This window comes from Elephantulus edwardii, unplaced genomic scaffold (genome assembly GCF_000299155.1).
Source record: "Elephantulus edwardii isolate Elephantulus edwardi_28Jun2011 unplaced genomic scaffold, EleEdw1.0 scaffold00042, whole genome shotgun sequence".
In the NCBI taxonomy this organism is placed as follows: Eukaryota; Metazoa; Chordata; class Mammalia; order Macroscelidea; family Macroscelididae; genus Elephantulus; species Elephantulus edwardii.
The window spans coordinates 1,558,290-1,576,150 of NW_006399792.1; the positions used below are offsets into that span (position 1 = coordinate 1,558,290).

At 41.8% G+C, this 17,861-nt stretch overlaps 1 protein-coding gene across 1 annotated transcript in view; it reads right to left on the bottom strand.

Moving 5' to 3' along the window:
- Window positions 1-17,861, bottom strand: part of AFF1 (AF4/FMR2 family, member 1) — a 114,334-nt gene that overhangs the window by 4,784 nt on the left and 91,689 nt on the right. The window contains 7 exon segments of the mRNA XM_006885319.1: window positions 5-94; window positions 543-608; window positions 1,192-1,328; window positions 7,208-7,268; window positions 7,455-7,546; window positions 8,556-8,808; window positions 9,735-9,844. Coding sequence (XP_006885381.1) covers window positions 5-94; window positions 543-608; window positions 1,192-1,328; window positions 7,208-7,268; window positions 7,455-7,546; window positions 8,556-8,808; window positions 9,735-9,844 — 809 coding nt within the window.

Sequence of the window (17,861 nt, forward strand, 5' to 3'; positions counted from 1 at the left end):
CTTGAAGTGGTCGTTAAGAGTACGAAAATACTTCATTACTTTGTCTTTTTTACAACGAAACATAGCCATGTTCAAAAGGGACTGGCAACGCATGCTACGAACATGACATAAAGAAAAGTTAGTGAATATTGCCTTGTGGGCACATCTATCACTATTACAACAAAATATCATCCATGTATCACAGCCTGCCACACACACACACACTGGTTTTCTCACATTTGCCGGAGGAAGACTATCTCAGCAGTCTCAATGCTTTGTTCACACTATCATCAAAAAGTCGATATTGGTGACAAAACACAAGTATAACTGATGTCACATGACAAAAATAGTCACCAAAGTAACAGTAAGCAGCAGTAGATTTCAAAATTACTATTAACAGGACTAACCCTATTGACTACACATCCTATTCCTTTCTGCTTCTGGACTTGTTCTTCACCATGATTTTCATGTGAACCAAAGAACTAAACCCCAAAATCTTTTAGTTCCATGAAAAGCTGTAAACTCAAATCAAGTACTAGTTAGATAAAGGAAATAGTACACACCATAGGACAGCAAATATTCTCTCCTGTGTCGGGGCATCAGAGAAGGATTTTAATGACATTACGAACCTAAAGACAAACAGACAAGTAAACTAAGTCAAACAAGGGCAGTTAGAAATGCCAGACTAAAATCTCATTGTGTTTGTTGTAGCTTTAGACTGATTTTGCCTGAAGATACAAGAGCAAAGTAGAAAAATGAGACATTAGAGTTACAATCCAGGCCACTCGGAATACAAAATGAGGATTCTCGGCAGGCCTGTCTACCTGCTTGAAACCAAGTAGAGCTATGTCCTCACATAGATCCCCGTTGAAATGCAGATAGTAAACCAAGCACAGGGCTTAAACTGAGACGCTATGGCATCTGATAAGAAGGCTCAACTGGAAAAAACAAACTCTCTACAAAAGGTTTGGCGCTTCACAGTGCTCTTGACAAAATGATCGAGCTGGACCACTAATTCTATTCTAACATTTCACCTAGAATGTAAATTTAGTTTGGGGGTTGGGGAAAGTCCAACCAAAAGCCTTGGACCAGTAACGTTTTAAGGCGTCCTTCTCTTGAATTGTCTTCATACTAAGGGTTAAACAGACTAAGGAAATAAAGGCGAGGAAACAAAAATACTTAAAGAGGATCACACACTTATTTGGCACTTACTTAATGAGATCTATAGTTTCTGAGTAGATAGAGTAAGCCGACTTTGACGCTGGGCTTTCAGACTCCATGGCAATTCCACACTCAATAAAGGACAAGACGGCTTCCAAGTACTTAAAAGCTTTCCCGACCTTGTCCGTCTGTAAGAGAAGAACACTGTCATTGTTAGGCCCAGGACAGGCATCTATTTAGTTTCTCACCCACATTCTTCACTGTAACTTTCCTCTACTGTCTTAGTTTAATTATGGCTGGAGTACAAGTGTCAGACTAAACGAACTCAAGATGATAACAGAATGTTTGGACCTACTGAACATTCTCTTTTAGCAAAAACTCAGGAGGAAAAAGAAACAATCTGTACTGAGTTTTACTCTTAATACAAATACTTCAAACCTCAGAAAGGTTAAGATTCAAACTAAAGCAGTTGAGTTTATAGTTCCCTTGTTATAAGGTGCAATTATTCATTATATAACTCTCGAGAGAAGGGATTATTCTACACAGCTAGAGCAATACAGACACAAAACTCTCTGTACTGAGGTTTATCTTAAGCCGAAAATATTTATTACAGGTTATGAACATCTTAGATATGTCTAACAAACAGCTGCTTTATGCATTTTAAGAGTCCAGTGAATTATTTACTGCATGTTGATATCTGAGTATACAAAGCCATCAGGGATATAATCTCAGAGTCCCTTAGAGGGAATGTAGAAATATCAATGAAATCAGATGTTGGTGAACATCCTAAACCTGAATTATACATTTTAACACTTTGTCTTTTATCATTAAATGGCATATGCTCAACTGAAAATATAGTAAGAAGCAGCATTCTGTGGCTTTAAAAAAAAATTAGGAGGTCTTAGCTTATTTAAGCAGCTCTGATGGTGCCATGAGTAAGCTCTTGGCTGCTAACCAAAGTAGGTAGTTTAAACCCACCAGTTGCTCCATGGGAGAAAGATAGAGTGACGTGTCAATCTCCTTTCATACAGATTTCAGCTTCGGAAACCCTATGGGGTGGTCGTTGTACCCTGTTCTACATCACTGTTATGAGGGGAAATTGGCTTGACAGTACTAGGCTTAGGGTTTGAGGTTCTTATAGAATTACTTCCTGAGACTCTCAGGTACTATACTCCAAGGATCAGGGGCAGAAACTTTTTCTTGATGAGTCTGTATCAAATGACTTTAATGTTTATCATTCTTGTGCTTTTCCAGCTCTTGTTGTTAGATGCTGCTGAGTTGTGTATGATCCATGGTATAAACTCAAAGACATGTGGTTAGAATCCACCAGCTGCTCCAGAAGAGAGATGGGCAACGCCCTCCTGTGTTATTTGTTGCTGTTGTTATGTACCATCAAGTCGGAACCAACCCAGAGATGCCCCTACAGGGGTTTTCAGAGGCAGTAAACTGCATGGAAGGAGAATGCCCACCCTTCTCCTGCGGAGCAGCTGGTGGATTCCAATTGCATGCCTTCAGGTCAGTAGCACAGCTCTTTAGCACTTGGCCACCAGACCTCACCTGTGTGATTTACCATCTCTGAAAACCTGCTGGACAGTCAGCTATGAGCTACATTGGTTCTGACTCATAACAACATATGTATTCAGAGTACTGAATGTACTAGGTAATAGTTTCTGAAATATTCTTTTAAACTTTGAAATAATATTTATAAAAAACCCCAGAACTCAGAGAATTAGTGACAAAAATCAAAAGAATAAAACTAGCACACCTCAGTTAGGTAGTAGTATTGGTTTGCATCATTGGTGGGAACTTTAACTTCTCACCATTTCTTGCATAGGATTCTAAAGGCCTTGAACACGAATGAGTGAAGACCAGATGAGCTGTGGGAGGGTATCAAGGGTATCATTCAAGAAGAGTGCAAACATTCACTACAAAGACAGGAGAGGAAGAAAAGACCAAAATGGATGTCAGAAGAAACTCTGAAGATTGCACTGGAGTGCAGAGAAGCCAAAGCATACGGAAGAATTCAAGATACCAAAGAGCTGAAAAGAAGATTTCAAAAGGCAGCACGGGATGACAAAGAAAAATATTACAATGAAATGTACAAGGAGGTGGAGTCAGAAAACCAAAAGGGTCGAACTCACTCAGCATTTCTTCAGCTAAAGAAAATGAAGAACAAATTCAAACCTCGAGTTGCTATAATCAAGGATGCTTTAGGCAGAGTATTAAAGATCCAGGAAGTATCAAAAGAAGATAGAAAGAATATACTGAGTCATTGTATCGAAAGGAATTGGCACACACAGAACAATTTAATGAAACAACATATGAGCAAGAGCCTATGGTGATGAGAGAAGAAGTTCAAGCTGCTTTTAAGGAAATAGCAAAAAATAAGAGCCCAGGAATAGATGGTATACCAATTGACATATTTCAGCTAACAGATGCTGCCCTGGACATGCTCACCAAGTTGTGTCAAGAAATATGGAGAACAACCACTTGGCCAACTGACTGGAAGAGATCTCTATTTGTTCCCATTCCAAAGAAAGGTGACCCAACAGAGTGTGGAAACTATAGAACGGTATCATTGATTTCACATGCAAGCAAGAGTCTGCTGAAGATTATCCAAAAACGACTGGAACAGCACATCAGCCGAGAACTTCCAGAAGTCCAGGCTGGGTTTAGAAGGGGTTGTGGTACTAGGGATATTGTAGCAAATGTTAGATGGATCTTGGCTGAAAGCAGGGAGTACCAGAGGAATGTCTATCTGTGCTTCATTGATTATGCAAAGGGGTTTGACTGTGTGGACCATAACAAACTGTGGCTGACTCTGAGAAGAATGGGAATCCCAGAACACTCGATCATGCTAAAGTGAAACTTATACTTGAACCAAGAGGCAGTCGTCAGAACAGAGCAAGGAAACATTGCATGGTTCAAAACTGGGAAGGGTGTATGCCAGGGATGTGTCCTGTCTCCATACCTTTTCAACCTGTATCCAGAACAGACCATCAGGGAGGCTAGGCTCTCTGAGGAGAAATGTGGCATCAGGATTGGTGGAAGATCCATAAACAATGTACGTTATGGAGATGACACAACCCTGCTTGCTGAAACTGAGGAGGACCTGAACCGCTTGCTGCTGAGGGTCAGGGACTGAAGCCTTCAATATGGATTGAGGCTCAATGTCAAGAAGACAAAGATTCTCACCACTGGACCAATGGCAGCATCAGGATGGATAGTGAAGAGACTGAGATTGTTCACAGCTTTAATTTGCTTGGCTCCACAATCAACACTCTTGACACCAGCAGCCAGGAAATTAAAAGACATATTGCCATGGGAAAGTCTGCTGTTAGGGACCTCTCCAAAGTACTGAAGAGCAATAGTGTGTCTCTGGAGACTAAGGTGCGTCTGGTACAGGCCATGGTCTTTGCAATCACTTGTTATGTGTCAGAGAGCTGGACAATGTCCAGGGAGGATAGAAGGAGAATTGATGCTTTTGAGCTTTCGTGTTGGAGAAGAGTGCTGAGGGTACCACGGACTGCTAAGAAAACAAACAGATTTATCCTGGAGAGAGTTCAACCAGGTGGCTCCTTGGAGGCAAGCATTCTGAAACTTCATCTGACCTACTTTGGTCGTGTTGTAAGGAGGGCCCGGTCCGCGGAGAAGGACATCATACTTGGGAGGGTTGAGGGCAGGTACAGGAGGGGAAGGCCCTCTAGGAGGTGGATTGATTCGGTGACTGGGGCAACTGGGATGAGTGTGTCGGAGACAATGAGATTGGCACAGGACAGAGCAGAGTTTAGAGCTGCTGTACATAGGGTCGCTATGAGTTGCAAGCAACTCGATGGCACATAACAACAACAATGTTGAGCTTTGGTTAGGAACTAAAGAACTAAATTTTAGCAATTTGTCAATATCTACTTCTCGAGGTGCTATATAAGCCTAATCTGAATATATGTATCCTGCAATAACCCTCTCTGTATCTCCTGTGATACTGGCAGACTAACATTGTGGAGTTCTCGTTTCTCAATCCAATAGCGAGTATAATATAGAGGCGAATATACTCTTCTGTACTCAGTTGTGCACTTTTTAACTATCTGGAAGGCCAAATGCACATTTTTGAGACATTGCCAGATTAAATGAAGATGTTATGGAGAGGGTGACCATACAGAAGTCACTGTACAAACTGGGCTATTCAGAACAAGCACAGACCAAGAATCCAAGAATCCCTTGGGCACTGGGATGGATGGTCATCGTAGGTAGGGGCAAAGAAGGTATGCACAGATTTAAACAAACAATACTGTCTCTCCTCTTAAAAAAAAAAACAAAAAACAAAAAAAAACCCACCCCAATACAAAACAACCTACACACACACACACACACACACACATATACCCTGGAGTATTAGTCTCACTTGCTGAATAAATGAGAGATTCTAGTCCTGAAGTGTCCAACGTCACATGTTAGACAACAGGCCTACAAAATACCCAGTACTCACTCTTTTCTGAAACATAAAAAGGGATTCTCAATTTTAATACCAATATTGGCATGTTGGATGAAAAGAGGTTGAAGGAACCTCATTGTCTGGTGCTGTCTCAGATGTTCTGATCTGACACTGGCCATCCTGTAGAAGGGTAGTTTTAGGGATAGCTTTGCATGGGCTCTTGTTTTCTTTGACCTCCCTACAGCATTCCCCATGGCAAGAACTCAACCAACATTTGCCAAGATGAATGAGGGTCTGATTAAAGTGCCTCTGCTCAGCGCTTCACAGCCCGAGAACAGCGGTGAGTGCATGTCGAGGCTGAAGAACATCAGTCCAGGGTGCTGACTGCCATCCAGGTCGGTCACACCCAGACGCTCTGGCTTTCGGCATGTGAGGTTAGACCTGTACAGTAAGCACAATTCATGATCCTCTCCTATGATACAAATTTCAATATAAGGCTCTATAGAGAGAGATGCACATTTGGCCTTAGGTTTGGGGAATATACTTAGTAAAATCCTTAGGTTTTAGATGTTTAAATCTGACAAAGGGCAAGACATTAATTATACTGCAGCAGAGATGAAAAGCGTACTTAATCATACTTAAAGCACATACAGTCAAATAGGCTTTATAATAGCCACCTTCTAGCCCAGCAACTATCAGGGAAGTCTGATATTGTTACATACTGATTGGAACCAACTCACTGCTGACCTTCCAGGAGGTTTTTGGAGGTTATAATTCACAGGGAAAGACACTATCTCTGTTTCTCCCATGGACCACCAGGTAGATTTGAACCATATGTCTTTGGGCTGGCAACACAATTCCTTCCTACTCAGCCATCAGAGTTCCTTACCATTAAACCACCAGACCATGTTAAGTAGAGGCCATTTCTATAAAAGCATGTTTACTGACAGAATAATCATTACGTTCACCTTTAAAATGTTATTTAAGGGAGCTCTGGTAGCCTGGTGGCAAGAAGTTGCACTGCAATCCCAGAGATCTGTGGTTCGAATCCACCAGATGTTCTCCTGGAGAAGGAGGGACAATCTTCTCCTGTACCAGTCAGATCCAATTTGACAGTACACCCACAAAATAATAATAATAAAAAAAACTTTTAAAAAGTTATTTAATGACCTTGGTCTACTGTTTTAAGAAACTTCTTGTTCCAAGGCTTTAAAGCAATTTGGACTAGAAATTGGTTGTCTACTTCAGCTTGTGAAATGTCCAAAAAATGAACAAAACCCAACTTTCAATAGTATGACTCCTTTCTTGTATTCAAAGACTTGATTCAGTGGGACAGCAATGTATAGGTGCACAAATAAAGTCACCACTAACTGGTTGACTTCCATGCAATTTTGATATCAAACTAGTGATTTGCCCATGGTTAGAATGAATCAATGTACCTGAAGAAAAGAATACTTTTAATACTTAGAAAGCTCCTTCATTCATTAAGAGGCTAGTTATACTGCTAATGTTAGAGCCAAAATTAGATCCTAAACACTCTTCTCTACTGTTGACATATCACCATGAAATACTTTAAAATTAGACTATGAAGATTTTTATCACAAAACATTTCATCAGATGCTGAGTAAGACTGACCATTGACTCTGCTTTGTATTTCAACTTTTTAGCCGCCTTCATGTGAAAATCTGCTTGTTGTCTGAAAGACAAGAGTAAAGGGGGGAAAAAATTCAAAATCAATATGAACCTCAAATTACTAGTTTGGGATAAGAAGAGTAAGAGGAGGGTGAAAGAGGGTGGAGGGGAGCCAGGAAAGAGCTGAGCAATGAGGAAGGAGAAGAGATTAGAAGGAAGAGGAAGAAAAAAAAAAGATATAATGTCTTACTTGTCAAATTTCCCTTGAGGCTTCCCTGGTTTAGAGTTACCATTTGGCAACGAAGGCACTGGAAAAGGATTTGCAGTATCTCCAGCAGATCCCTAAAAAGGAAGAAAGAAATCATTATAGAGATATATTTTCATCTTTAAGGTTATTACTTTCAAAACACCTTCTCTGTTAATTACTCTAAAATAATAATTCAAAGAAAGGAAAACAAACCTTGCACAATTTAGCTTTATCAACCATTTTCCCAGTTACAGACACAATTGAAGTTGTGAAGCGACAGAGTCTTCATACGCTAGTATATAGGTGGCCTAGTGGGTAAGGAGTTGCACCACCTACCCAAAGGCACATGATTCACACAGAAGCTGCCCTGGAGGAGAAAGATGGCTAATCTCCTCCTGTGTAATTTACAGCCTCTGAAAACCTGATTGAGGATCAGCGAGAAGTTAATTCAATTCCGGCTGGATGACGCAAAACAGCAACATATAAGGAGAAAGAACATCAACACAATCCAACACAATAGAGTCTTTTCATCCATACACATGTACATGTCATGTTAACAGGAAAAGAGAAAATGAGTATTTGAGAAAGTGGATCATTTCCCCCATTTTACCAAACAAGAAATGTTGAAACTGAATATTCACACCAAGAACTACATAGGCTAGTCATTTCTCACGGCAAAACCTGAAAATTAGTACCAAACCTATGCTTATTTTTCAACTTCTGAACTACTTGCTTTAAGAATAAACGACATCTAGGAGTTCTGGTGGCCTAGTGATAAGCTAGGCTGCAGTCCAGAAGTCAAGTGGTTTGAATCTAGCAGCTGCTCCATAGGATGGGTTGGTTCCAACTTCATGGTACTCAACAACAACAATGCTAAAATTTTTTTAAAAATAATGATATCTAAAATTTAGTGTAATATTAACTTCTTAAAATTCTCCCTCTTTTAATAAGCACAGTTTTAAATACAAGCAACTCATCATCGTCTTATTAGAAGTGATTGATAGCTCTGAAATATCATCAGGAACTTGCAATGTTTTGGGAATTTAAAGGAAAGCTGTACCAGTGTATCAACTCTGTAGCACAGTTATTGAATGCTCCACTTACTTTGTGTTCTGTGGAGCCTCCAGACCCCTTCTCCTCGACTTTTCTGTGCTTGGGAATGGAAGAGTCTTTCTGGCTGCTCTTGGCACTACTGGCACTTTTGGGAGGGTCCTGGCCATAGGCATCTGCTTCACGCCTGGGCCTCTTGTGTGTAGGCTTGGCTGGCTGCTGGGAGGATGAGGATGAAGACGAAGATGGCCCAGGCGGTGGGGGAAGCATCTCCTTCTTGGAGGGCTCGGAGGAGGACCTGGGTGCTCTGCAGTGAAGCATCATGCAAAAGTAAGTGGAGGAAGAGCACCAGTCGCGCAGCTTAACTGTTTAGTTAGAAGGACAGATGGCTGTGGCATAGCCAGCTGAGACACCACAGGGCAGAAATCTGTTTGTTAGAAGGCTAGTTTTCTGGGACTTTGAGGCGCTCTCTCTAACAGTAACACATGAAGTTGTGATGGTATGCTTTCTCAAGTCTGCAGTGTTTCAGCAGCGCCACATTTCCCCCACTGGGTAAGCAGGGCTCACAGCTGTTCTGCAATGAGAGCCTTGCCCTGAAAGCTGGCAAACCCAACTGCCCCCTTCATCTCATTCTCTCTCAATCTGGTTCAGCTCCTACATGGAACCACTGTGTGTTTTGTTTCTGTCAAGTCATTTTGTGAAGTGATTTCTTTAATAAATCAGAGAGTAAGTAACAGCTACTGTGTATTTACGGCTTCCTGGCATTGGTACCTTTCACCTGCCACCTCTCTCCCCAGCCATTCAGACTCTCACTCCTTTATAAAGAAAAATAACTGTTTGATTATGTATTATTTATATGCATGAGACCTATCTAGAACAAGGGGTGCATTGTGGGGTGGGCTTGTGAGGGGGAAGGAAGGGGGTTAGAAAATGTATAACACTGAATAAATAAAGAATAAGGAGTTAAAAAAAAAAAAAAAAAGAAAAAAAAAAAAGAAGAAAAAGCTCTGAAGCCAGGCTCCAGGAATCCAACCACTGGCCCCGCCCATGAGGATTTCGGTGACCTTGGGCAAACTATTTTATCTGTGTTTGCTTCCTTATCACGAAGTAGGGATAATAACAGTTTCTCCTTAGGTGTGCTTTTTAAGAACCAACTGCTCTAGAAGTTGGGGGTGGGGTGGGGAAGAATTCATATCTAAGGAAGATTTCCACAGCTGAAATCTTGACACTCACTTTGTTTTAGTAGATTCTTTATGGGAGGATGACGATGAAGACGATGCCTGTGATTTCCCTTCTTTCTCCAACTTAATCTTCTTGGTCTCATGGCTTCTTTCTGTTTCACTCTAGGAGCAGTACAGAATAACAAACACATTGTTACAAACATGCTGACAAGTGGAGCCCGGTGGTGGGGAAGAGGAAAGACAGCAAAAAAGAGTAGAACACAGTAAAGGCAGTGAGAGTAAGCTGACTTTTCAAGAGGTGTGTGCACACACAGAGCTCTAATGGCGTCGTCCACACAGGGCTGCCCTGTGAACCCAGAGACTGCACCCCTCTGGTGGCTGGGGTCTGCAAGTGTCTCTTGGGAAGAAAGATACCAATCTCCTATGTACGTTATTTGTAGCCTCTGGAACTCAATGGAAGGTCAGTTACAAGATGGTTCTGACTCGACAGCAATGAGTGTGATGCACACACAGTAAATGTGCACTAATAGCAGATTTGCATAAGGAAAGACCTTTCTTTCATGCCTACAAAGGGCAGGGTGTCTAAAGTTATGGCTGAAAACAAGGAGGAATAAATAAGCACCTACCAATCACTGCCATTTTTCTAAGCATAACAAAATGCACATTTATACCAAATAATGCATGAGAGCATATTGTTTCTCTTTGTTTCAAAATAGCCACTCACGTATACCCAGCTAATTAATTATCTGATTAAAACTCAGTATGGACTACTTATGAAAAGAACATATTGCTGAAAAGGAAACTAGTTTCAAAATCCCTTTGTCTGATCCTCTCACAAACAGAAGTAGAAACACATAAACACTGTGGAATTGCCCATGATTAGTAAAAAATAGTTGCTTTAGAATTTTCACCTTTCATTGGTTCTTCCTGACATAATTTCCTTTAAAAAATATGGTCTCTATTTTTGTCTTTACATTTATGAAGACACATTTTTATGTTTCAAAAATTAGTAAGGATGATTTGAGAGGAGTAGAAAGAGGAGGAGAATATAAAATTCTATAGCTGCTGCTGTTGTTATCATGTGCCAGTGAACTGGAATGGAATCACAGCTGACCCTCCAGTGTCCATCCTTCTCCTGTGGATCTGCTGGTGGATTCAAACTGTATACCTTTGGGTTGGCAGAGCAGCTTCTTACCACTAGGCCATCAGAGTTTCCTAATTTCTACAGCAGTTATTAAGAACTTCAAGAGACACCACTTATTCCAGCCACAGTGCTAAATAATTAGGTATAATCATGAAAAGAACAAATTCTTTTTCATGATCTCAGGTCTTGGTCAACATGTACCCTAACCTTAAATAGGTCTCACTTAGGGCTCCAGGTGGCTTCCCTCCCGGGGATCTGGGTCTCGGCAAGGGCAGTTCGGTAAGAGCGAGCCCACATGCTCTGCAGCAAGTGACAGCAAAGTGATCGGTGGGAGTCCTTCAATTAATTCCGACATGCATTTAGAACTAGATTCCTCCAACTGTCAGTTCACAGAATTAGAAATCTGGGGCACCTCCAGTCAATCTAGGGCAACCCCTAAACACTCTGCAATCCTCTTGAGAAGTCTAAAAAGAACAGAAAATTATTCACATTAACTGCCTGTGGGAGGCCTCCATTTTCACCACTGTCTCTCCCTCTTTCCCCTTAATTTATGTAAGAAAAATGAATGAATTCAGAAATTATAGGCTCAGTCCACCCAGATACCAACCTGACCCCTCTCAAAGAAGGGGAAATAAAAAACCAATCTTCCCTGAGCAGCGTGCAAATGAATGTGCCTGATGGTACACTTCTACTTGGTTCTTTATGGGTGTTTTGTTTTGTTTAAATTATAGCTTATTCAGTAACTTATTCACTGTCTTGTTTAAATACTAGAGTCATTCAAGGTGGCTTATAAAGACACCTGTTTTCAATCTGATGGTGAGTGCCGAGAGAGAAGTAAGGATGGAAAATACTGGTGGAAACGATCTGCCAGTTAAAGCCAAGGGAAGATCCATAGCATTAGAGGCTCCTGACTCTGCACTGTCGCCAAACCTGAGTCCCTGTGTCCCGACTGTCCAGTGAGCACCAGGCCCGGACTACGTCAAACTCAAGAGTGACTGCAAGATGTGAAGCAATTCCCACATTGATTCTGACTCATGGTGACCCATCGATGTCAGAGTAAAACTGTATGCGCCACAGGGCTCATCAGTGGCTGAATTTTCAAAAGCTGTCATGGGACTTTTAGTTTGAGGTAACTCTGTGGGGTCTTGAACCAACAACTTTTAGGTTAGAAGCCAAGCACTTTGACCATCTATATCACTCAGGGACTCCTAAGAGAGAAGAGAAACAGGTAGGTGTGCAGTAATTTTTAATATTCATTATATGTTCAAATGACAACATTTTTAAAATACTGGATTAAATAAAATTATTATTGCAATTACTTCTACTAGTTTTCTTTTTATCATTTTCCCTTTTGACATTCTTTGCTAAGAACTAATCTTCAAATTGAGCTTCTAAGCAGCTAATGCAAAGAAAGGATTCAGAAATGCATAGGAAGAAAAGATACAAAAAGTCAGTTGCTTGGAAATATAAGAATTCATTGTAGAAGAATGGAGACTTATGTATTGTAAAGGCTTCTAAAGAGGAGATGACATGATGTAAATAAGCAAGTTATAAATAGATGGTTATAATGCAGTGACTAAGAATGACAGAAGAATTGATGCCTTTGAACTATGGTGTTGGAGATGAGTGCTGAATGTCACAGGCTGCCAAAAGAAAAAACAGATATGTGATGGAGAAGGTGCAGCCAGCTCTGCTCCTTGAGGCAAAGATGATGAAGCTTCGTCTCACATATTCTGGGCATGTTGCTATCAGAGGTTATTCTCGGAAGAGGGATATCATGCTTGGGAAGGTGGAGGGATGGCAGAAGAGAAGATGAGCCGTAACCAGGAGGGTGGACATAGTGACTATAACAATGGGCTTGAGTGTGTCAGAGATTCTGAGGATGGCACCGGATCGGACATGGTTCAAATCTGTTGTTCACAGGGCCACTATGAGTCGTACCTGATTAATGGCACCTACTAACAGTAATGCAACAGCAAAGTCCTTACAGCGATTTCTCTCATGCCAGCAACAGAATAAACAAGCTAAACCCATTGCAGTCAAGTCAGTTCCAAGTCATGGTGACAGATGACCCTCCACTGAGTTTCTGAGGCCGTACATCTTGCCACGGGGGAATGACCCATCTTTTTTCCATGGGGCAGCTGGACTTTTCAGTAAGCAGCCAGACATGCAGTGAGTGCACTACACCGCCAGGGCCCCTTCGGCATAAGTTAGGAAAGCAGCAAAGAGCTGGCACATGCCAGGGGAAGCCTGCAGGAGCTTTGTGATGGGTCTTTGCACAGGGGACAACCTTCTCATGCAGTAATGTGAGAGATGAACATGCTTTAAAAACGTCTTGGTAAAAACAGACCCCTCTGAGTGACGTGGCAAACCCTTTGTAAATATGACTTTGACTGTATACCCAAGATACCTTGTCACCAAGTGGCCCAGTGAATTCTCACAGCATAACTGACACCCCACCCCTGCCCCCTCATGAATAAGATGAGAAACTTGCTTTTGGGAAAAGCCTCAAAACTTGCCAATTTATCCAAATGGATATTAACTGGGACACGAGATAGTTAGTAATACATGACTGGTAGGTATTTCCAGGCAATTATGACACACTGGAGAAGTACCCAAGGCAAAGCTAAGCATAATCTGCCCACCAGGTTCTTTTCCAAAGAAAATATCAAACTCCAGAGGTGGAATGAGAGTTCATTTTTGTTTGTACATTTTCATAATGCTTAGGATATGCTAGGTTTGACTATAAACCAAAGTGTCAGATTTCATAATCACAAATGAAAATAAGATTCACAGCAAGTCAGCCCTCAAACACTGGTGCTAACTCTGGCTTGTGCCAATCAGTAACTCAAGGGAACAGCAAACAAATAATAAATCACCAAGCACTAAATCTGATGCTAGTATTTAACAACTATGCTGGCGTCTGCTGTAATATATTTCATATTGATATTTATCAACTTAAAAGCTGGTCAGATTGTAGGAGTGAGTGAGTCAAGCATTAAATAAAATAAAAATACCCCTCCTACTGATGCTGCCGGACTGTGGAGTTCCAGCCTACGGGTCTTCAGGGGAGTGTTTTATACTGTGCACTTGGAGCCCTGTCATTTTTCTGTCTGGCTCAGTAACACAGGCTGGCTCAGAGTAGATATTCACTAATTATCTGCCAATAAGCATGGAAATTCAGTTGAGCAGCTGAGGGGCACAGCCAAACGGCACTAAAACTTTAAGTGGCTGGATTTAGGACTGAGTATGAGTGAGGCAAAGAATATTGGGTGGCCAAAAGCACAGCCTTGAATTCCAAGAACAAGACCTGCTGACAAATACCCATGGCATTTTTCAGATTTTTCTGGTCAAGGAGGCATTTGAAAATCAGTTAAGAGCTATGTACTAAAAGAAGTCTCTTTATCTCTGTGGCTAATCCACAGATCAGCCCCATTTCAGGGAATCTGGTATGAGGTCTGCCTTCTAGAATCCTTTCCATTGGGTAAGTGGTGTCTGTACCTAGAGCCACAGGAGCCTTGGGGCTGGTGATCTGGTCCTGCCTGATGGATTGCTTTCCTTTACCTGTTGGGTCAGGTATTAGACGATCTGCCAAATGCTGCTCCACCTACGGAGTGGAGCAAATGGGCAAGAATGAAAACCATAAAAGGAAGAGAAGGGACTGGGAAAAAGCAGGCTGGTTTCTGTGGGAGAATCCCTCCGGGGCACCTCAGAACCTGTCCCAGTAAATGGCTCACCAACTAGGCTTTTGTAGGCAGCAGGGGGGAAAAACTGAAGAACTTTTCCTCCTTAAACAGACACATATTGTGAGCCACAGTTTCTAAAAGGAGAAAATGATAGTCTATTAAGAATGTGCTGTAATGAGAAGCAGGTTAGAGATGGAACATGTGAAGTGGAGGAGGCATGTATGAGGCACCAGCAATGGGCTAAGGGAACTGCCCTGGCGACCACAGCTCCTAGGGTCAGCATGCTCCTCTCGAGCTTGGATCCTGTGCCTTTCTCAAGAACCTCTAAACACGCCTGTATGCACAAACAAACAAACAAACAATCAAATACAAAAAACAAACAAACAAACAAAACAAAACAAAAAAACCCCCATGAGACAGAAGAAAGATCTGGACTTGAGAAGAATGAGGAAGCCTTCCAGGTAAAGGCTGGACATTTGAAAGAATTCTGTTCTTTGAGCACTCAAATTTTAAGACTGAAACATCTTGCCAAAAAGGGAAGCAAAAAAATTGGTAGCACTTGAAGCAAAGGGAAACTAGAGAAGCAACATTTTGAGAACTTCAAGTACTTCCTACAGATTTCACTCTGAAGAAAGTTAAACAAGAAAAGCACATGGGACTCTAAATGCAAGTCAGTGCCAGTGGCAAAGGGCAGGAATCAGGAACTTGAGAAGACACGTTCACTAGGATGTTGTTGTTGATGTTAGGTACCATCAAGTTCACAAGCACAGCAACCCAAGGAATAACAGATCCTGTGCCATTCTCACAAGGTTAAATAATTTAAAAAACACACCAAAATCTGTTTCTTTTCTCTTTCGTGAGGGAACACATCGGCACTGGGATTGTATAAAACAGCCTTAGCTGCCACATGTTCTGATGCTCTTCTCAGAGGGGCTAAGAGACATGAAGGAATTAGACTAAGTGGCTTTAAATTATATGACTTTTCAAAGCCTTGATTTTGAAGGATAATATCTGAGGGATGTAGAAAATGCAGTCAGAGCTTCCTGGGTCAAAAGAACTGAACTGGTAATTCACCCTGGGGGAAGAGAGGTGGGGGATCTTAGCAAGATGGCCAGTGAGCAGATGCTCACCTGGACAGTCTACAACTAAGGCACCAGAGAACAAAGATGACAGATACAGATGATCATTATGGAAACCAGAGTTTCAAAGGAAATGATAGAGAAGTAGTGTAACTACTAACTGAAAGGAGAAACTGAAAGAAAATATCAAATAAGACACAGATAGAGCATGGAATTGGGAATGAACCTGCAGAAAAAATGACTTCTTTTGAATCTGTAAGCTGCTGTCTGATGAGTGCAGGAACCTGGGGCTATGATAGTTACCACACAGTGGTTCTATGATGACAATTAAGTTTCAATCTCCCCCTTGCCTCTCATTCCTTGTCTGGTATGGAGAAAGTAACTTCTCTTCCCATCCCCTTGGTCATCTCCCAGGTGGCCAGAAGTACCACCAAGCTCTATCACCATTCCCCATGAGGACAGGCTTTCACTACTGTGTAGCTGGCACTGGGCAGTTGGATAGCTCCCCAATATGGCACAGTTTAACAAATATAACAAAAAATGCACAATAAGCAGGGACTAAACGATTTGAGATCATCTATAAATTAAATCTTTATGTGCCTCAAATGATTTCTCTAAGAGTTCAAAGATGGAATAAAAATATTAATGATTTATAAACGTCCATTCAGGTGAAACAAAAAAGTCTTATTTAAAAACTGGTTTTTTTACATCAGTGCAAGTATACGTATCATACTGCATTCCCCCTCCTCCTACTCAGTAGGGATTTTTTTACTTTTATGTGTATGGAATTGCTGCGTTCTAATAGCATTGTCATCAGTCACAAGTGGTGTCTGGCTGCCACTGCTGACCACTTTAAAAGGGATCACAGAAGAGTATCTGGGATAGAGTAGGGAGAAATGTGGAAACAAACAGAAATACATTCATATTCATTTTCATTCACGCTCTCTCTCCCTCTCTCTCTGTGACCCTTAATCAAACCCTTTGAACCTCAACAAACCCCTATGGTTCAACTTTCAGCCAAGCAGTTTCATACCATGAACACCACCAATACTTCTTAGAATAACAATAACTTATGGCCAAAAGCTTCAAATTCTTGAAGGCAAGAGGGACAAGATGAAAAGATTAATGGAAATGAGAATCACAGAGAAGAAGTGTGTAGAGTGAATTACATTGTGTGTATTGTAATCAACATAATAAAACAAAATGTATCTGAATGGCTGAATGGAAACCCAATTTGCTTTATACGCTTTCACTTAAATCTCTCTCTTTCTCTCTCTCTCTCACACACACACACAGAGTAGTTGTTATGTGTTGTCGAGTCACAACCAGCTCACAGCTGACACTCCAGTGGGTTTCCAGAGGCAGTATATCACATAGGAGGAGATGGCCCATTTTTCTCCCGAGGAGCAGCTGGTGGATTTGAACTGCCTTCCTTTGGGGTAGTGGAGTAACTCCTTACTAAGCCACCAGAAGTTCCTACACACAGACACAGACACACAAACACACACACACAAACACACAAACACACACACACAGAGCAATTCTTTCAGTAATTAACAAAAAAACCCAACACCACAAAAAACCTAACACTTTTCACAGGTCTTAATTGCTAGAACAATGCTCAATGGGTCAGTGGTAAAACAGCAATGTTAACAGAATAAAGAGTGCATTCCCAAGTGCTACATATCCTAAAAGACAGTCTTTTCAATGGCCATCTGATTTTGTTTTAAAATTTTCAAGACTGATTTAGGAGGGTGTCACTGTCAGGTTCTCTGACACAAGGTAGGAAGCACCATCACTTCAGGTCCAAACACCGAAGGAATAACTCTGTTACCAGGAAGTAAACAACTACTCATTGCCATTAAGATGGAACCCACTCATAGCTGATCCTTCATAAATCGCACCTGAAGGGCACTAAAACCAAACTGGAACTTCCAATGCCTTCAGAGATAACTCAGAGTTTGAACCACCAGCTCATCAGAGGGCTGGCCCCGTCACAGCACACTGTGGGGGAGACTAGTGTCAGGGCCAGCCTCACACGGTACACTGCAGAGGGAGGCCAGCCCTCGACACAGCCCACTACAGAGGGAGGCCAGCCCTCACCACAGCACACTGCAGGGGGCGGCCAGCCCTCACCACAGCACACTGCAGGGGGCGGCCAGCCCTCACCACAGCACAATGCAGGGGGGCGGTCAGCCCTCATCACAGCACACTGCAGGGGGAGGCTGGTTGGAGGCCCAGCCCTCATCACAGCACACTGCAGGGGGAGG